The sequence below is a fragment of the Sinohyriopsis cumingii genome, unplaced genomic scaffold (genome assembly GCF_028554795.1).
Source record: "Sinohyriopsis cumingii isolate HCF-2022 unplaced genomic scaffold, ASM2855479v2 utg001031l, whole genome shotgun sequence".
Lineage (NCBI taxonomy): Eukaryota > Metazoa > Mollusca > Bivalvia > Unionida > Unionidae > Sinohyriopsis > Sinohyriopsis cumingii.
The window spans coordinates 150,240-173,167 of NW_028315954.1; the positions used below are offsets into that span (position 1 = coordinate 150,240).

A 22,928-nucleotide genomic window follows, 5' to 3' on the forward strand; every position below is an offset into this window, starting at 1 on the left:
GCAGTGGTTCGAACTCTTTAGACAAGTTCTTCATCTATATATGTGAGTGCATAATGAGTTATTTCTTTTGCCAATCTGTATCAATAACATTGCTTCTGCAATGAATACGATCTGGCGATAATGGTGAGGATGAGATCAATACGTCTCGAAGTTGAAACGAGGAGTACTGAATACCTCAGAATATTTTGTCGGTGGTGAAACTAAAAGTGGGCACAACTTCAGAATTTGACAAAAATAATTTGATTTAACAAGCTAAAATAAATACCGACTTTGTAGAGTTACTTTTCCAAACGGAAAACGGATAGGGTGTTCTTAATGATATTTCTTAACAAAGACAGATGTTGATTGGCACAGACAAGATAAAATGCAAATATTATCGCCTTTTCCAAAGAACCATTAAACGAAACAAAACGAGCTGAATTGAATCGCCACACATTCTCGTGCTAAGAATAAATTAAAAATTGAGCAGAACCTTTGGGTAAGATGTAAGACCTCGCCTTGAAGAAATCTAATTGCTGTTCTGCTACTTTCGGTTTCAATAGTTGTAAAGAGGACTGTCTGGCAGTCTTTCATGAATTTAGATGTTTACGTTACACTAAAACTGAAGTTATTCGCAATGATTTTCCAGTATATCATCTGACAGTATATAATAAATTCTATACATTTTATTTTGATAATCATATATTGATAATCACATAGTTTCGTCAAATTAAACATTCATAATATTTAAGCTCAAAAGCTACCTGCAATAATTTTCTATACCAAAACAAATTCTCTAATCAGCTGTCAGCTGTCAAAGCCTACATGTAGCATCAGAATTTTAAGGAGAATTAGTGAACGTTTTTCATCGAGGTCGTAAGCTAATGCCGCAACGGTGGACATGAAAGGAACAATAGATCTCCGGATAATCGTTCAGCTCTATCCGATCTCTTAAACACTGGATATAATTTTCAAAGTGTAGCCTGGATTTAGAGTCCTGGATGCATTACCGCAGCATATTGGAATGCCGATTGGACGTGCACGTGCTAGCGTTGTACTTCATGTCTTGAAAACATACCATTGAAGACTAGAATATTAATTGAACACTCTTTATATTGTTTATATTGTCTTAACCCTTATGCAGCCTTTGCGATTTAATAGGTGTCATTTCTGTACATTTGTGTTTAGATAGTTTTTATTTCTGTACGTTTGTTTTTGGATAGTTTTTATTTATATATCTTTTTATAAAGAGTCCACGCATTTTTAGATATTATGCACTATTAAAGGTCCACGCACTTTTACATATTGTGCACTATTATAGGTCCACACATTTTTTACATATTGTGCATTATTAAAGTTCCAAACGTTTTTACATATTCTGCATTTTAAAAGGTTCTCACGTTTTTACATATTGTGAACTTTTAAAGGTCAACATGTTTTTACATATTCTATGTTATAAACGGTCTGCATCATTTTACTTATTGTAACTAAGATTATCTCATCTTGCATTCTATAAAATCCACATTTTTGTGATTTTGTCTTTACATTTTTGTGATTTTGTCTTTCACATTTTAGAATCGTTACTATTTGTTGAGTTCAGACGTCTACTCGGATGTTTGATTATTACAGAGTCTAAATTGCATGTTCATATTTAATATCAGATTTTGTAATTGTTTGAAACTGGATTTTGTAATGTATAGCGTCTTTGCCACTTGTTATTCAATTACTTTGCTCATTGACCAAGTAATCAACCATTCATTTCCAATAACATGCATCCTTTTCTCACATTGCCGTCCTGTTTACAGGGTACTAAGATTCATTGTTGCAATTAGATGTAGCAAAATTTCTTTTGTCATAGTGTACAGAAAGAGAAGAAAATTGAGTCATAACATTGATACATAGGATAATATGTCTTTGATAGTGTCTTTCTTGTATGTAACAGGCCGTAGCGTCAAATGGAAACACTGCGAAAAAGCCACAAGAAACTCGTGGAAACGTGGGCAAGCAAAATCCGCCGGTGAGAAAGCATAACAGAGACGTTGCTAGATTTTGAATTGGCACTCATGTTCTAACATTTATATTTTAAGTTTAATACACTAGCATTCTTGTTAGCAACAGATAGATAAGTCATTTTGAATATTATAGATAAATCCTGTTGAATATCATAGATAAGTCCTTTTGAATATCATAGATAAGTCCTATTGAATATCATAGATAAGTCCTTTTGAATATCATAGATAAGTCCTTTTGAATAGTTAAGTCGTTTTGAATATCATAGATAAGTCCTTTTGAATATCATAGATAAGTCCTTTTGAATATCACAGATAAGTCCTTTCAGAATATCATAGATAAGTATTTTTGAATATCATATATAAGGTTTTTTGAATATCATAGATAAGTCCTTTTGAATATCATAGATAGGTCTTTTAGAATATCATATAAATCCATTTGAATGTCACTGATAAGTCCTTTTGAATGTCACTGATAAGTCCTTTTGAATATCATAGATAAGTCTTTTTGAATATCATAGGTTAGTCTTTTTGAATATCATAGATGTCTTTTTAAATATCATAGAAACTAAAAACATAAGAATTTTTCATTGACAAAAAGTTCTTCTTATAAATCTACACCAGAGTGCTTTACATTCTGATTAGAATTCTCTATATTAATGTATGTATGTATGTGTGTGTGTCCGTGCATGTGTGTGTGTGTATGTCCGTACACGTGTGTATTTGCTATTGCTGGGGATATATTGTTCTTTCAAGTGCAGTTGACTGCAGCGAACTTCAAAGGTGTCCAATCCATCCAAACGACCAAACAAAAAATGTTAACTAAATGTAGCAGAGCTTCCATAACTCAAACACCAGTCACTCGAATACAATCCATAACAATATCTCACTCGGTGCCTTAATAAGGTTTTCCCTTGACCAAAGCATATGACTATTAGAAGCAAATATTAGGGCTGGAAGCACTGTACATTTTCAAAACTTTACTTTATGATATTGGTATTGTAACTAGATTCTGAGACACTAGTTTACACGAACACTGGCAAAGATGAGGTTCTCCTCTTTGCAGTAGACTGCGATGTTACAGTCAACCCGAATCTTTAGTAGTTGTCAAGCCTAACAGGGAACATGATTTATTGCAGAAGAAATTTACTCAATGTTTGGTCACAGTGAAGTAGGTGAAATAATACCATCTCTTAGATTTTGTAAACGTTTATGTGCACTAGGGCTTTTGCACTTTTTAGTAATATATTTTTTATATCCAGACTTTAATTTAAAATGGATGTTTTGCACACAAAAAACGAAGTCAATTTAAAAGTGATACTGGGCCATTTTGTCCCATATTTGTGATCATGTTTTGACTAGTGGGATTAATTATAGAAAAGTTTTGAACCATAGTAGCAATGTTCAGTCTTCACACCCTAAGCTGACACATTCCTTCCGGCCTTGTAAGCCATCAGTTTACCTAGTAAAACTCCGTTCGATCTGCGATGTGTCGTCAACAAGTTAAGATTTATCTTTCAATAGACGTTGACTGTAAGTCTCGTTATTTCTGGTTGAATAGTCAAGCTGTCTGAAGCTTCTCTGGCAGCTAGTTACTATTTATTTAACAAGCATTACATTAACTCACATTTCTGCCACGACCCAATATTTTCTTATGCGCAAACGAAGAAACCTGGGATTAGCTCAGTGTTAAAAGCATGGCAAATACAATGTTAATTGAACTATTTTCGTTAATATTTCCAATTAGAAGAGGAATTGTATTTATTTTACGCTAAGCAGTGAATTACTTGATTTTCTAATTAAAATAATATTGATATTTCACTGTAGTGAAAAAATAACAATATTTTTTCACTACAGGAACTACTTTTTTGGGTCAGAACATACAATTATACATTGATGAATTACTTGTGGTTGTTTTCTTATTAATAACCCCTGTCTGTTATCCTTGCAATTTGTAGTTTGTTATTCTGGAAATATCAGTTTATTTTTATCAATCTGATGTGGAACTAATTTTGTGCTCAGGTACACATAGCACAGCAGAACATGTACGGTAAACAGCTGACATTATCGTAAGAAATCTGCTAATTCACTGTGTCACAAACTTTAGGTAGCCAACGTATGTGAGCATAAATTAAAAAGAATATTTGCTTGAAACGAGTGAATAACGGATACATTTCATCTCGTGGGTGAAAAACTCTAGTATTTTCACTCGTGACTTCGCCACTCGTTAAAATACTTAGTTTTTCATCCACTCGATGAAATATATCCGTTATTCACTCGTTTCAGGCAAATATCCTCTATATATTACTTTCGACTGGCCATTTGGTAACTTTTTTTTTGACATTGTTTTGCCAACAAATTGGTTTATAACAAGCTTTCTTTTCGCTCCATAGTAATTATATATCATCATCATCATCTTTATTTCCTTCCATGGAAGATTGCATGATATAAGAATAAATCATCTGAATACAATCAATAAATATTTTTTAAAAAATTCTATATTAGAATACAAATTCTTACACAATATCAATCAACAAAGTGTTCGTCAACTCATAAGTTGCAAGTTTCAGTACCTTTTTTTACAGAAGATAGCTGCACACTGCATGACAAAGTATGCTGCATACAGGACGAATAGCTTGGAGTTTTCTTTGTCGATTACTCCTAATGGTAACCTTTTACCTAAAAGATATTGTAGTTGCAGCTCATCTTCTGCATTAAATAACGTAATGTGCAGGCTCAGGGGAAATTTATCAGTAAGGAAATCCCAGAAAGAATTTCGAAAGTTCGACATATAAGGACAACTAACACAACAATGAAGTATCAAGTCTGTATAAACATTCCCACATCTAATACACATATCAAGCTGTGTTTGTGGAACAGCAGCCCATACTTTAGCTACATATGTAAATACCTTAGTGTGTTGTCTGGTTTTAGCCGACTGCCACACTGAGGCAGGTCGTTGCTTGATTAGACATACGAACTCTCCAGAGGCTATTTTCAAGACCAACAATTTTTGACCTTACAATTTCTTTCCAATTATGTTTATCTGGAATTTCAGAATGATGTAAATAATCAGTTAGATACCCGAGCAAGTCAAACTTCTTTGAGGTATACTATAAATTTGAAATTAACCCGCAGCTTGACATGCATCCGCTCAAAATGAAGTGAAATAACGCAACGTTAAACACACGTTTAGTATGTACATTGTTAGGCATCAAACACAATCTGTGTAAAAACATCAATTTTCTTCTATCAATTTCGGACTGCGCTGATGTCCATCCTAGCATTCCCAGGGCAATGTCTGATCTTGTATGTATTGGAAAACCTTGTAAATGTTTGGCAAAATACCTCAGAGTTTTATCCAATAAAGCGAGGTCACTTTTTGAAATGTTACACCATAATTCACTTCCATAAAACATTGAAGGGAAAATTACCTTTTTAATTACATTTGCAGCAACCAAAGAATTTAAACCATTCGGTTTAATGCCAATACCAAACAGACCGTGAAAAGATTTTTTTCCCTTTCTTGCATGCATCGAGTATTGCGTCATGCGACGTCAGCTTTGAGTTAATCCGGTGACCCAGGTGTGTTGCCGAATCGGTAACCGGCAAACATGACGGGCCAAGATACCATTTCATATTGATATAATTCTTGTATTGGGGTTTGAAAATGATAATGTATGACTTTGTGACACTAAGCTCGAATCGCCACTTATTACTGTAGTCGTATGCTATATCTAACAGCTTTTGTAGATTGCTAGGATATATAGCCAAAAGTGAAATATCATCAGCTAGGGTTGGATTTCCCACAGCTAAGGATCCAATCTTTGCTCCAAATTCACTATTTTCTAACTGTAGCAGCAAGTCATTTATAAATTCCTTTCGCTCCATAGTAATTATATATGAAAAGTAATAATTTAAATTTAAGCTAAGCATAGCTACAGAAGATTTCTGTCAGATTCGGGAACATATATTGTCCTTTGTGTTAGTAATATTAGATGTTACTCTTCAATTTGTTTTTATTAAAGCGAAAATAATTTAGAACTTTCACCTATTACCTTTGCAGACCTTGCTGTACATGAAAAGAAACGCAATACTTTAAAAACAATTAACATATATTAGTTAATTACGAGGGTAATATTAATGAATTTGTCAAACATTTCCATACACGTTCCATCACTTCTACTAACCGTCACATCAAAATTCTGACGGAATTTATTGCGGTTTACTGAAGACACAATTTTGTCAGTAATAAGAAACTTGATAGAGTCACAATTTAGTTGTATCATATTAGGAAGGCGAACTTTATGGTTTATCAAGGTGGGATTTTCTGCTTTTTAAACGCTGGCGTTGTAACTAGCTTTGTCATCGATTTATGATAATAGTATCATAATGCCATGTGTGAAATATTATATTCTATTCTGTCCTTTGAAAAACGGCGTTACCCCCCCAACCCCCCCCCCCCCCCATACTAATGTAGAGGCAACGAGATGCAATAATCATTCTCATGAAAAAGAAATGTAATTCAAGACTGCTAGGATGGTGAAAACTCTTCAGAAAAACTTCAGTCAAATAACATTCCTCCTTAATTGTAAAGATTCCGACTGAAACACTCGTTAGTCATTAAAATCCGCATTGATATTTGGCAGGTTGAAAATTAGTGATCTCCAAAGTCTCATAAATAAAATCTGACCGGCATGTAATTTTCTATTATTTTTCTTTTTCTTTCAATCATCATCATCATCATCATCAGCAGCAGCAGCAGCAGCGGCAACAACAACAACAACAACAACAACAGCAGAATAGAGGGAAACCGGCGGCAGGCAAGAATTCAACCCAGAGGGAAACAATCAAGGAAAAGGGATGGAAGGTATTGTTACCGCATAGTGTCTCGTAACAAACATATCAGACACCTGTGTGAGCCTGGCTTGAGCTATATAGTTTTCCTTTATTTCCAAAGACACAGTAGTTATCACCTGAAAGGTTCTTAAACAAGCAAATACTGCAAATAAGTTTTATCTAATTACCCAATGGCCACACATCGTGAAACTCTAACATCACACTTACAAAGCTTTTCTCTTGTTTGTATGATTATTAAGCCTTTTCGAGCCGAATACTAGTACTTCACGTAGGCAAAACAAAACAAGACCCAAACACCTAACACAAATAATTATCCTTATCTGAAATTACTAAGCACTTGTACCTAGAAATATCCAGAGAATTCCATATGATAAGAAATTGAGGTGGGTGGTGGGTGGGACAATTTTACAAAACTAGCCCAAGTTAACGTAAGGTCTTCTGTACATTATGACGTCCGCTCGTAGAAGTTGCTAATTACTCGGGTTGAGAGATATCTTCCAAACACAGACTCCCCATAATCATGAAACACTCACTAAAATCTAACAAAGCTATAAACGCAGACAAAAGTACAAATAGCATATAACCTAGGTTTATTACAGTATGTATGAAGCACGAAGAAAAAAGCCCAGTATAAATGGTTACAGTTCAATGTAGTTTAATATACACATAACTCATTATATTTGTACTTAGAAGACTTCAATGTTTCCAATGCCAGCAGGGTGTATTATAATATGAACACAATCTAATATGTCAGTGCAATATATTTTTTATATTAAATATTCCTATCCTTTCAACATTTATTTCATTTAATTTCTTGTGTCAAACGCATTGGATACAGTCTGTATAGGTGACATAATGGATTAATGTGTGAAAATATACTTTATTCATTGCTTTGTTTTGCAAGGAATAAATATGTATGCATGCAAATACCTAAAATATGCAGAATATATTACTTTACATTTTAATAGATTACTTTTAGTTTTAATAAATTACTTTTTATGAGGGAATCGCGATAGCTTGGATGGTAGCGCGTTGGACTTGTAATCCAAGGGTCGCGGTTTCGATACCCGGCTAGGCAATTCCGGCTCGTCTGCCTCGGTATGTTGGTGGAAAAGGCACTTATCTTCCATATGGCAAATAATGTGTTTTGTGTTTCAGATATGAAAAACACATTTTTTCATGAAAATGCTCTTAATGCATTTCATCTTGTTTTATTTATATCATCTCCATCCTTCTAGAAACGTATTAGAGAGAGACTTCGAAATGCTTCGGCAGGGAACGATAAAGATGAACTGGAGCACATTATAGAGACCTTTGAGAACAACAGACTGGTAGACGGTGGTGACCTCACAGAAGCTAAAGAGAAGATGAACTATCTCCAATTGAGGCAACGTAGGTTTTCCACTGTCTGAATGCTCTCTATCGTATGGGATGTATCCCAGTTACATCCGGTCAGATTATCCTAAGCAAAAATTCAACGCAAGATAACCTAAGCCACAGGAACACCGTGTTTTGACTAAGATAGGATTAGTCATAAATATGGAAATCATGAAACAGCATTTGTTGTGTTACAGAATTAGCTTAATATGCAGCTACCGTTGTCTCCTTTATATTCGATATATTTGATTCTGAGGTAATTCAAATAATTAAAGTCCAATGTAACAACTCCATATGATGTCCACAACTATTACAGTATCAGTAATTATTTAAACCCAATGTAGCAACTCAGTATGATATATGATATCCAAACATCTTACCGTATCAATAATTACTTAATTCTGATGTAACAACTCAGTGTTGTTATGAAATCTAGGGTCTGAAACAGACAAGAGCGAAAACCATCAAGATTTTAATAAAAAAATTCCACAGATAATTTATTTTCCTAGAATACAAAGTAAAAATTTAAAAAAGAATATATAGCATTGTGATTTAAGTTCCGAATAGTCCTAAAGTAATCCGATCGAATTCCTGCGGTGTTCCGAACTAATTTTAATTTTATTTATGATGATGTGCCAATAGTCTCGAATGTGCTAATGTGCCAACAGTTTTGATGTATTACAATAATATAATCCAAAATATCCTTGAATTCATTCAAAATAATTCAAAAGTATTTTTTTATTATAAATCCTAAATCATTGAGCACGTAATTCCAATGAAAACTTTAAATAAACCGAAGTTAAAGATCGGAATAAATAAACCTGTTTACTTCAGACTTATATACAGATTTTCACTTACTTACGACACCATAAAATGCCCTGGACCATGTTCATTTACAATAGAATTTTCCATTAAACTGTAAACAATATTTGTTTCCATAAAAATTCTCAGGGCAGAATCAAGGCTTATCTAGAACTCAAACGTAGTAAATATTTTTATTTCCTAATAATAATAATCTTAATATATAATTTGCAATCACAGAAACTGTAAGCAATGTAATATTGTTTACAAAAAAATTGTAAGGTAGGCCCAAACTCCTACGCTCATTTTTGGATCAATATCAATCACACAATAAAAATTAAATGCACATGCCATGTAATCCTGGACAAAAGCAAACACACAATACAAATAAAGATACATAACAGTATGATGTTTAAAGTTCTTACCGTATCAGTAATTATTTATTCCCAATGTAACCACTCAGTATTATATTTAAGAATCTTACCGTATCAATAGGTTCGAAATTGAACATGAGTGCACTTCAGTTTTGACTTGAGTCTGCGATTTACATTTTTATGATTTGTAAAATATTTATATTTCACAAGGCTGACTTGAGTCTGCAATTTACATTTTTATGATTTGTAAAATATTTATATTTCACAACGCTACATCACTCATTTCAATATTCAGATATCAGAGACGCCATATTGCGACGTCACCCGACCATTCTAGACGAGGCTATTGCCGACGTGGAGAACTCGAAATACAGTGCGGATTTGCAGCCCTATCTTGTCAAAGCCAAACAAGTCAAGGCTGAGCTGGCCGGACTGGACAAGTAATTTTAAGCTTATCTATCCCTAACTTGTTGTATACCTATTATTTATTTTACACACAACGTCTCTTTACATGTTGAAGACAAAATGGATATCTTAATGTGCTTTTCAAAAACTATTAAACATCTTAAGAGTAGTACAGTAACTGTAGATAAAACACACACTGAAGCTATCTATGGTGTTATTCTACAATGTCCATGGTAGTCATTCAAGTAATTTCCAATTTAAGTTGTTTGTTTCGTCCTCTTCAAGCCATTTTCATTTCAACTGCATCAACATTTTCATGCCATTATTCACGATTACCGATCTTAGTGATTTGGAAATGCAGGCCAACCTAATTATTGCGACTAAGTTATGTACCAAACTTCTTTATCAATAAGTCTTAGAGTTATTTCCCCTGTATTAGAAATGCTGTGAAGATTCTGTTTTGTTCTGCGACGGTTAACAATAGTTATATTGTTGCTACATACAAAATAGTATTATAATTAGTTATTGTTACAGCGGTTATTGCTGAGTTGAGACGATACAAATTAACGTTATAAAGAAAATAGTACCGTCCCGGTAAAATATAATTTTAGCGCTGTGATAATATGCATTACGTTTACAACAGCAATATTACCATTGCAACGATGAAATATACTATATCAAAAACAAAATGTATCGTCGCATCGGTATTTTAATGTTCTTCGTAATGATACGTGAAACCGTTGCCACGACTTTAGTGTATTGGTTAGATAATTAATTGTACTATGTTTCGATGTGGTAACACCGTTTAAGGGACGTGATCGGATATATGTTCCAATATCGTAACATCGTTTGGGGGACGTCATAGGGGAAATATTCCAATGTGGTAGCACCGCATGGGGGACGTGACGAGGTTTTGATCAAGGAAAACAATCGTGCCATTAGTTTCACCCGTTCTGGCACACCATATAGCTTATACGTCACCTCAATAAGCCGTTGACAAATCAGAGTTTGGATAACCTGAGATTCATTTGCGTAATTACCTTGCTGATGTTTGTCAGAGCCCTTGGTCTAGGACGTCTACGTACCTTCATTCATAATCCAAAAAATAAATCCCCCAAATCTGTGTTGATACTGATGGACGGTATGTGGATTTGATCTTACCTGTTCATTAAAATGTGCAATTTTGCCTTATGCTAAAATCTTTCCTGAACAAACCTGCGTACGCCTTAGACACACCCGGTAATTGGTAACATCAATATCTAGCACGAAGTTCAAAATGGACATTGGACATTATGCAATTCAATGTGGATTTACAATTCACCAAACATAGGATTAGCTCCGGAAATATAATGTACACGCCACCAAAAGAACCATTCAGCCGACAGTAGCTGCACAGCCGCTAGAAATACCGGTAAGTGTATAAAATGTACATTAATGTGTGCAGCCAAAACTGTCAGCAGACTTTTGCATTTTTCATGAATAGGCGATATCATCCCCATAACCTCCAATCAATATCATTACGGATGAGGGGCTGATTTATTGGGCTACTTCATACACAAAGTGATATCGGTTTGATCTCCCGTTTTCGGCGAGGCCGACGAAATTTTAAATGTATACTTTGCTGTCTAAAAGTTTTGCTGTTTGTCCGAGTAAATCTTGAATTTCCTACGATTCTGCTAATTTAGTTGGGCGAGCTCTTTTGATAAGTCCCAATAAAAGATGATATAGTTTGCCCTTATTCCTAACTCCATTTAAATAGTTCATCAGCAATTATTGTCATCTGTAGTTATAGACACGACATACTGGAAATGGAGCAGCAGACGATATCTGAGATCCGGAGTTATAAGTATCCTCCACCTGGCGTCCGAGAGACTATGATTGCCACATACATGGTATTAGGGTATGAAGAGCAGGACGTTAAGGTAGGTTACAGCTTCGGTTTTTTTCAAACCAATAGCATCCAAACTGTCGAATGATCACGAGGAGTGTCGTATTGTCCGCTTTGTAAATTTTTTTTTTTTCTGTTGAACTTTCTTAATCGTCTAAAGTCATGGTTATCGAAATCTATTCCATCTTTTCACACCAGCTTTCAACGATTTATAGTGGGAAAAGGTCGCACGGCGTTTAGAATTCTTTACTGAGAACTCGACGTAATGTTTTATCATAGCAATATGAGTGTGTCTCTCATCATTGCATAATCAATCAAGCAAGATAAATGGAAAAGTTCGAAAATTATTTGCAATAAAGAGCTTTATTTAAAAAACCCAGACTTGTTTGCAAAACATTCAAAATAAATTTGCAGTAAAGCACAGATACGATGTAAATTACTCTCCGTCGTAAAAACATTACCATTAGAGCATTTTACAGTAACTGTTTCCGTAAAAGCTCCATTCTGGAGCTGTTAACGGCTATGGTTACCTATGGAAGAATCAGCTTGCGATGCTAGTATGCCTTTAATTTGTATGAAAGCGGCACAGCCACCGGAATTCGCACCTCAATATATTGATACAAATGTATGTTGAACAAATCTGTTATATGTAATGCAGTTGGCTAGAATATATGCAAATAACTCGGTCTAAAGGAATCATCAAAAATTCACCAGCACATAACTCGGTCTAAAGAAATCCTCCCAAATTTACCAGCACATAACTCGGTCTAAAGGAATCATCCCAAACTCACCAGCACATAACTCGGTCTAAAGGAATCATCCCAAACTCACCAGCACATAACTCGGTCTAAAGGAATCGTCCCAAATTCACCAGCACAAAACTCGGTCTTAAGGAATCGTCCCAAATTTACCAGCACATAACTCGGTCTAAAGGAATCATCCCAAACTCACCAGCACATAACTCGGTCTAAAGGATCATCCCAAATTCACCAGCACATATCTCGGTCTTAAGGAATCGTCCCAAATTTACCAGCACATAACTCGGTCTAAAGGAATCATCCCAAACTCACCAGCACATAACTCGGTCTAAAGGATCATTCCAAATTCACAAGCACATATCTCGGTCTTAAGGAATCGTCCCAAATTTACCAGCACATACATAACTCGGTCTAAAGGAATCATCCCAAACTCACCAGCACATAACTCGGTCTAAAGGAATCGTCCCAAATTCACCAGCACAAAACTCGGTCTTAAGGAATCGTCCCAAATTTGCCAGCACATAACTCGGTCTAAAGGAATCATCTCAAACTCACCAGCACAAAACTCGGTCTAAAGGATCATCCCAAATTCACCAGCACATATCTCGGTCTTAAGGAATCGTCCCAAATTTACCAGCACATAACTCGGTCTAAAGGAATCATCCCAAACTCACCAGCACATAACTCGGTCTAAAGGATCATTCCAAATTCACCAGCACATATCTCGGTCTTAAGGAATCGTCCCAAATTTACCAGCACATACATAACTCGGTCTAAAGGAATCATCCCAAACTCACCAGCACATAACTCGGTCTAAAGGAATCGTCCCAAATTCACCAGCACAAAACTCGGTCTTAAGGAATCGTCCCAAATTTGCCAGCACATAACTCGGTCTAAAGGAATCATCTTAAACTCACCAGCACATAACTCGGTCTAAAGGATCATCCCAAATTCACCAGCACATAGCTCAGTTTAAAGAAACCATCTCATCGGTCGAAAAGTATTCCATATTCACCAGAATATGTACATGTTAAGGTAATGATTGTGACTTTGATAACGTTTTTTTTTTCACACTATACCCAATGATGTGGGAGGTATGGACTCCGGATAGGTCTGACACCATATCATCTTGTCATTGAGCGCGCTGTTATGATGTTACGAATTCGATGATGCATTGTTGCTGTAGCGATGACGGGATGGCGATGTTGCAGTGTTACTAAGGTGATGATATATGATGGTACGATAGAGATGACACTTTGCAACGATATGATGGTACGAAGGCGATTATGGAGTATTACTGTAGCGATGATATGATGACGCGATGGTTCGATGGGAGTGTGAAATGGGATGGCGACTTCAAAATGAGAGACGTGATTACTAATTAGCATCCACTTCGCCGGGAAACAACACATATGTAATATCGACTATACATTTCGTCATAAAGTCATACGATTGTGTTTCATAAATTAAATGGTCATTATTAAAATATATCCACACTGTAACATTTTGGAATATTTTCTGGAACAAGTGTTCCTGTCTCTGCAAAAAGAAAGCTCTAGATCGTTTTGCCGTGAGTTCCGATGTCAAACGCTCCAGTAAGAGCGATTCGCTGTGTAACAAAGCACATCGCTCTAACGCTTATCTCAGTTAGTCACCCTAATCTATGCTACACATCCTCATCAGCTTGTTATAACTCTGGTTGCTACATCAATATTCTAAATCATTTCTGCAGGGGCATGGCGTTGGAGAAATGCAATATGCGATGCACCCATGCACTAAAGATACAAGAATGCACAAGGGCTAAAATCTAGAACTGCCTTTTGTCTATAAGATTGAGCTGTATATAAAGCTTAGATTCTGGATCTATTGACCTCTAAAATTTCTCTATATCATTTGACATTTATCCCTGACCTCTGTACTTCATCTAGGCAGATGTCCTCAAGATGTTACTAAAACGTCCAGGTCGCTGACCCTCTTATAAAAAGCATAACTCTTGGCTCAGTTGTCGTCAATTTTTTGAGAAATCTCTCTGTCTCTGTCTGTCTGTCTGTCTGTCTGTCTCTCTCTCTCTCTCTCTCTCTCTCTCTCTCTCTCTCTCTCTCTCACACACACACACACACACAACTTTATGAAAAACTCCGGGTCACTAATCCGAAAAACGTAGGTAAAACACTGGCCCAGTTGTAACCAAATTTTGATCAGCATAAATCTTGGCTCATTGATTGTGAAATTGTTATGAGAGTAACTCCTGGTTTCAACTTGAGTGACAGTGGCCTGGCCAAAGCGTTTTCTGCAAAATTATGACGATCAGTCGCCTAGGGTGAAGGTAATAGGTTAGAGATAAACGTCAAATATTTGTGGTAAAAGTCAAGGTCAAGCGACCCAGAAGTTACACTTTTATACTATAGAATGCGTACAAAAACTGTAATTCGTGATATATTGTACATTTATATTTGGACTTTATTTTAAATGTCATTGTATTTTATCACATTATGTTCCAGGAGTGGCAGGATTTAACTGCTTTGATGGGTAGATACGGTAAAGACAGCCTAATGCGGGAGGTCGCAGCCGCCGACGGTAGCAAGATCGACAACCAGTCTGCCATCAGGATCAAAAAGTACCTGGCCAAATACTCACTGGATGACGTGAGAGCCGTCAGCAGCGGCGCAGCCACTTTCTATATTTGGGTCAGTACAGAATACTTTTTCCCTAAAGACAACTTTTTTTTTCTTCATTTTAGTGGTATAATTTGTGTCCATAAGTAGACTGTATATAGCATTATTATCTTTTTATCAGATAATGATTTCGTTTCCAACTGTCAAAAGGTTATATGCGTACGTTGCCAGCTTTATATACTTGATAGTCATCTTTCATTTGTAAATTTGGTGTTTTTTTCTTGGTATATATATATATATATATATATATATATATATATATATATATATATATATATATATATATATATATATATATATATATATATATATATATATATATATATATATGTGTGTGTGTGTGTGTGTGTGTGTGTGTGTGCTTTGCTCCCAGATGGTAAAAACATGGGCAAACAAGAAAAAGTAATTTTATAAACTTACATTCGTTGTCTATGACATTTATCGCATTCATTTTTACACAGATGTGAATTTCACTCATGTCTTGCAAGAGTGTAAGACGTAAGACCACGTGACCCAATTCAAATTTTGTTAATACTTTACTTCTCCCACCCAGTTTTAGAACTTACTTATTAATCGGCACAGTATAGCCAGTATTGTGTTGACGTGCCGCTAAACAATATTTATACATGTTCTTTAACTGACTAATTTCTGATATTTTTAATTTCTTTTAAGAGTGGCATACCAACTCTGATAAAACTCGGATAAAAATATCTCTAAATCGTTATTTGATAATACGATATATTGGACATCACTGACCTTGGGTTTAACAAAATACTCACAGTAAATCAAAGTATATTAACGCTATTATTTTTTTCTCGCGGATACGACATATTTATTGCATTTACGAAATAAAATTTTCACTTTTGCTTGATTAATGAAATGCATTTTCAAAAACGAAATAGTTGTTATCTGTATAAATTTGTTGAGATTTTAGTAAATTTGCTAACTTAAATTTTTGATTCACAGTCTATTTAATAGCAAAACTTCCAAGACAAAATGTACAACCATTATATGATATTACATTATTCACGTCTGTACGCAATATCTCCTAAACATTCAGAGACAAGAATATTTCAATTTATCCTAAACATCCAGAGACAAGAATATTTCCATATATCCTAAACATTTTGAAAAACGGATACCTCCATTTATCCTAAATATTCAGAGAAAGGAATATTCCATATGTCATAAATATTCTTTTAAAAAATAATTAGATATGTCCTAAACATACTGATGAAAGAATATGTCAATACATCATTAACATTCTGATGAAAGGCTATTTCCATATATCGTAAATATTCTTTTAAACATAATTCAATAGATCCTAAACATTCTGATTATAGAATATTTTCTCATGGAATAATACTTCCATATATCCTAAACATGCTGATAAAAGTATACTACCTGAACATTCTGATAAAAGACTATTATCGTACATCGTTAACATTTTGATCAAAGACTACTTCCACATGTCCCACATATTCTGATAATAGAATACTTCCATACATCGTTAACATTCTGATATAAAAAAATACTTCCATATATCCTAAACATTCTGTTGAAAATACTTTCCGTAAATCCTAAACGTTATGATAAAGGAATACTTCAATATATCCTAAACGTTCTTATAAAGGAATACTTCCGTATATCCTAGACGTTCTTATAAAGGAATACTTCCACATATCCTAAACGTTCTGATGAAGGAATACTTCCACATATCCTAAACATGCTGATAAATGAATACTTCCGTAAATCCTAGACGTTCTGATAAAGGAATACTTCCACATATCCTAAACGTTCTGATAAAGGAATACTTCCACATATCCTAAACGTTCTGATAAAGGAATACTTCCACATATCCTAAACATGCTGATAAAGGAATACTTCCGTAAATCCTAGACGTTCTGATAAAGGAATACTTCCACATATCCTAAACGTTCTGATAAAGGAATACTTCCACATATCCTAAATGTTCTGATGAAGGAATACTTCCATATATCCTAAAAGTTCTGATAAAGGAATACTTCCGTATATCCTAGACGTTCTGATAAAGGAATACTTCCACATATCCTAAACATGCCGATAAAGGAATACTTCCGTAAATCCTAGACGTTCTGATAAAGGAATACTTCCACATATCCTAAACGTTCTGATAAAGGAATACTTCCACATATCCTAAACGTTTTGATAAAGGAACACTTCCACATATCCTAAACGTTATGATAAAGGAATACTTCCACATATCCTAAACATTCTGATAAAGGAGTACTTCCACATATCCAAAACATTCTGATAAAAAATAATTCCATCATCTATGATATGTATCAGAATAATATACATAATTAAATTTAATGCACCAAAATCAAAGAACCCTCCCATTCTCATCGCGTGTATATTGACTTAAAACTTTCAGTTCCATTAGATTCCACAGTCGCAAAGAAGAAATAAATGTTCTGAGTAGAGAAATAAGATGTGCTCTCTTGCCTAAATCATCGTATTCATTCAGAGCGGTAAAGAAAACAACGCGTGCAAACATAATTTTTCGAATCGTCTGCTGCACGGTAACCGGTGTGTATTCTAATCCGTATCACTAAAAATTACTTCCAGACGTTTCATTTGTTTATGTGCCAAACATTGGGTAAATGCATTTTACCTGTTAAACGACAGATATTATACTGAACAATGTGCTGCGGTGGTTAATTCTGGATGAATCTTAGAAGCTGACTCTCGTGCGATACGCTAATCCACTGATCCGGAGAGACTGCCATTCCGGAAAATGATTAAGTAAAGCCAATGTACTTTATTGGTACCTTCACTAGGGAATTTTAAATTGGATCAAACCAGTATCAATTGGTGGTGTGGGTGTGTAAGGGTAGCGATTCTTTTCGTATCAACGTGTGCACCGAATCCCTCGTATTAGCTAAAATCGTCGCCTTTCGGGTTCGCGTTTCAACGACTCACTTGATAATCTGTAAAAGTTGATATAACAATATTATGTGAGGTCCCTATATTCTATTATTTCAATTTATGTGTCATACAAAACAAAACAAACGTGTTCTTGTTGGTCTTTTTTCTATATGAGTAACATTAATAGTTTTCATGAGTCAACTTCTCTCCTGCATCAGCGCATGTCCTTTACCATCCATTTTGCATACAAATATTGTAATAACGGATACTGTGGAAACCAACAATATCAGCGGCATCAAGATTTTCTGAATCTGATACTTTCAGTATATTCGCAAAACTAAGTATAGTAGTAACTAGTCTGTGAATCGCCGATGAACCAGATAGGTGCTATTGTCTTTATTTTCTGGACGTGGATACCTTTTCCTTAAATTCACATCGCCTAAACCGCATAATTTGAAGTTTATATAAATTGTGTTTTTGAATAAAACAAAACTTAGAGGAGTGTTTTGCCTTTGTAAAACTGCACGCAATCTATATGTCTTTTCTGTAGGTATGAAATAATTCAATATATTTTGCAGGCCTCGGAGATGGTCAACAGTAAAGGAGGAGGAGGAGGTGGTGGTGGTGGTGGTCAGGCACAGCCAGCTAGCACGAACAGCAAGAAGACTACAACTCCGCAGCAAAAGCAACAAACTCAGCAGCAACAACAACAAAAACAGAAAGAACAACAACAGAAAGAACAACAACAGAAGCAACAACAACAAAAGCAGAAAGAACAACAACAGAAGCAACAACAGCAACAAAAACAGAAAGAACAACAACAGAAGCAACAACAGCAACCAAAGCAGAAAGAACAACAAAAACAGCAGCCACAGAAACAACAGCAAAATAAGCAGCAACAGAGTCAGAAAAACTCAGATCCAAAACAACAATCGACTAGAGGAGACACTACTCAAAGAACTGCTGGGAAAAAGTAGAATCGAGCAGGACAACATATTTCTTTTATTGATGATAACTACATTCTGAGACAGAAAGATTTCCACTAGTTGATATCAACAAAACATATCCTGCCATCTCAATATGAACCTGTGTTAAGCTCAGTTATCGTTTTCGGAAATACAAAAGTTTCAGAAAAAAAGAATCTAACATAAAGACAATAAAGAACACCACATATGCAAATTATAACACTTCAGACGTATATTATAACACTGCAGATTTAAAATATAACACCTCATACGTATATTATAACATTGCAGATGTAAAATATAACACCTCATATGTACATTATAACACTGCAGAAGTAAAATAATACACAGTTATATATTTTTTGGAACATGAACCTGTATCATCATCATCATTGCCATGCTGGTTTTGAAAGTGACACTTTAGATGGCATACTTCGACATTCACAGCCGACTGGTGTATTAAATATAAAAGTGGAGTTCTATATTGTAGTTTGCCATAGATAAGGAAACAATAAAAAATCAGGCAAGCAATGAACCACAAAAATAACTAGAACACAAACATATTCGGAGCATATAATGTGAATATTTTATATTTTTTTTCCTAGGAATGAATTTTTATTCTTAACTTGTTTTCTTGATGAGTCCATGTCATTGCTGCGCCGGTCATTGAGTTTTGCAAGTTATTCATTTTTTGCTATCATGAAAGTTCAAACTATTTGAAAGTTTTTTAATTATAAGCACGATAGATCTTTATATTTTATTCCAATGAAACGTTGCACATTTGCACAAGATGTATGAAATGTACATATTGTATACCGTGATGGTGAATTACAGTGTACAAAATTGTATATACACAAATTTTTATTAAAGGCTTGGCGGGGCATTTTTTAAATAAGGATAGAATACCATAGTATAAATTATTATTGACAAGCTGGTTCATTAGTAAGAATATAGGGAAGTTGCGTCCTAAACGGTACAGGAAGCAGGCGTACGACGTGTCCTGGAATTGCAGGAAACAGACGAAAGATGCTTGGGTTTGCATTGAATTTCGATAATCGTTGTCATGGAGATTGGCGAGAAATAGACCACATTCTTGCGAATTAATGTGAAATTCTTTTGCGATGTCGTGCATGATTATATACAAAGTATTCTCCGTCATGTAACCAATGATTTTGGTTGTTTTTGTACCGTAATGCCTATAATGAATATGACTCGTCTGTATTTATTTTCATCTTGGGAATTCTAAATAAAAATGTGTCGTGTCCCTAGATAAATATTTTAATGAATGCATGATATTATCTATGTTATTTTTCCTTAATTTATATTTTCTTAATACATGTACACGTACTGTTATCATATATTACAAGGAAACGGTCCGCATTTCTTCGCATAAGATGTATCTTTTATGACAATATTGCCATAATTTTGATGAATCATATCCCTTGTTATATAACTTCCTAATTATTTCCCCAAAAAATTGATTACTATCTTTACAAACTTAGTTAGTTATATTTTATCGACAATTAAATAAAATCAAGATATTGCAGGTACTGGTGTTCAGATATTTGCATTTAAATTTGGCAGAACAAATTTACAAATCATTTGTATTCAAAAGTAATCAATGCATGCGAAAGTAATTATTGTTCGCAAAAGTAATTAATACAAGCTTAATCTCTGACACGAATGTTAATTGTCGTTAAGGCAATAATAGGGCGTGGATAGAAATATGTCAAGAGATAGTATCTATTTTATGTCCTGCCATGAGATAGTGTCTCTATTATGTCTTGCAAAGAGCTGATATCTCTTTTGTACCTTGCCAAGAGTTAGTATCTCTTTTATGTCTTGCCAAGAGATAGCATCTCTTTTGTATCTTGCCAAGAGGTAGTATCTCTTTTATGTCTTGCCAAGAGATAGTATCTCTTCTGTATCTTGTCAAGAGCTAGTATCTCTTTTATGACTTGCTAAGAGCTAGTATCTATTTTATGTCTTCCATGAGATAATATCTCGTTTATGTCTTGCTTATTATACAAAATATAATCCTTTGATGAATATATTTCGTATATAACATCATTTTAAGTCGGTGGATTGAACTGCTTGAAAAGTAAATAGAAACGAATACAAAGGCTTTTTTGGACAGGGCACCGTCATTCCAAGCTTTCATGATCTCATGCCACCGTACTGGCACGCTTGATATTTTTCATTGCAGTATAAAGGAGTGAGTTCCTAGCTTGAAAGCATTTGCTAAGCCGTGTTGCACTGCGTTGCACCGTCAAATGAAATAGGTTTCAAATTACACAAACAGCTTGAAGCCTGTTTCATGCCATGATCAAACTTTGTAATATTAGTTAAGGTAATTCTGCCTTTTTTGGTGATAACATTAACTGTTTCGTGATAACAGTAACTGTTCATCAGCATTAGTATCTAATTTTCGATTCAGAATTGAAACTTGACGCATGCGAGTTTCAAAGACAAGAAAAAAACGTTAAGGGGGTGATAGTAGAGTATCTAAAATAGGGTTCTTTCAATCACATTTCTCAAGGAAAAGAAAAAGATGAAACAGATTTTTCTAAGGCATAGAATCCCAAAGTAGTTGTCCTCAAAGAGAATTGCAATTTCCTTTGATTTAAGCAGGTGCGGAAATATTTTGTTTTTCCCTTTTCTTGTCTTTTCTACATCTGAAGAATAGGGATATAAGAGCGGATATAAATGTACAATTTATATCTGGAAATGAAAAGGAAAATCCGTTCATATTAATTTATAACATTACCTACAGCATGCAGGTACTTCTTGTATTGACCTTTATGTGATTATCAGTGAAATGAATGAAACGTAACATTATTAAATCCACTTTAAAGAGACTATGTACAGTCTTGGTTAGTTTCCCGTTCCTTTCGGCTGCGCTTACTGTTTTCGAGGAGAAATTAGCAACTCATATCCCATTCCACACAAATGATACATTAACATGACAATGAATGATATTAGGAATGTGGAAGAAGAGTGCTGTCAGACGTATAACAGTAAAATCCCTACATCAATAATAATAGCATATCCTGTAAGACGTATAACAGTAAATGTCATAAACAGTAATAGCATAACATGTCCAACATATAACAGTAAAATGCCATCATCAGTAATAGCATATCCTGTTCGACGTATAACAGTAAATGTCATAATCAGTAATAGCATATCCTGTTCGACGTATAACAGTAAATGTCATAATCAGAAATAGCATATCATGTCCGACGTATAACAGTAAATGTCATAATCAGTAATAGCATATCCTGTCCGACATATAACAGTAAAATGTCATCATTAATAATAGCATAACCTGTCCGACATTTAACAGTAAAATGTCATCATTAATAATAGCATAACCTGTCCGATGCATAACAGTAAAAATACTATCAGCAGAAATAACAGGCCATTTTTATGCAACCCAAAAGGCAGCAAAAGATTTAATGTCATCTGTAGTTTGGGAGGTTATATAAGTCTTTTGTGTGGGATTGCCAAGGAAGAATCAGACAGTCTTTGGTATATGACTGCCAAGGAAGAAACGGACAAACTTTGGTATGGGATTGCCAAGGAAGAATCAGGCAGTATTTGGTATGAGATTGCCGAAGAAGAATCAAACCGTGTTTGGTATGCGATAGCCAAGAAAGATTCAGACAGTCTTTGGTATAGGATTGCCAAGGAAGAAACTGACAGACTTGGTGTGGGATTGTCAAGGAAGAATCGGACAGCCTTTTGGATGGGATTGGCAAGAAAGAATCAGACATTGTTTGTACCTCTGCAATTAAGATCAGAATACCTTTATATGCCGTCAGTAACCATACATTTTCTTCCTAATAGCATGCATTAATAACACACAAACAAAGATATGGGTAGAGTGTAATAAAAACATGCATTGATATCACATAAAGTATAGTAAGG

General features: G+C 34.7%; 1 protein-coding gene across 6 annotated transcripts in view; it reads left to right on the plus strand.

Annotated features, from left to right (window-relative positions):
• Positions 1–20,284, plus strand: part of LOC149772887 (uncharacterized) — a 46,266-nt gene extending 25,982 nt beyond the window's left edge. For 3 of the 6 annotated variants that reach the window (XM_089947150.1, XM_089947152.1, XM_089947154.1), the window contains 7 exons: positions 1,922–1,996; positions 6,742–6,858; positions 8,087–8,240; positions 9,696–9,840; positions 11,592–11,727; positions 14,953–15,138; positions 18,612–20,284. In XM_089947150.1, coding sequence (XP_089803276.1) covers positions 1,922–1,996; positions 6,742–6,858; positions 8,087–8,240; positions 9,696–9,840; positions 11,592–11,727; positions 14,953–15,138; positions 18,612–19,010 — 1,212 coding nt within the window. In that variant the 3' untranslated portion in view covers positions 19,011–20,284. The remainder of the gene's footprint in view (positions 1–1,921; positions 1,997–6,741; positions 6,859–8,086; positions 8,241–9,695; positions 9,841–11,591; positions 11,728–14,952; positions 15,139–18,611) is intronic. The other 3 variants (XM_089947151.1, XM_089947153.1, XM_089947155.1) reach the window with 1 other exon arrangement.
• The last annotated feature ends 2,644 nt before the right edge of the window (positions 20,285–22,928 follow it).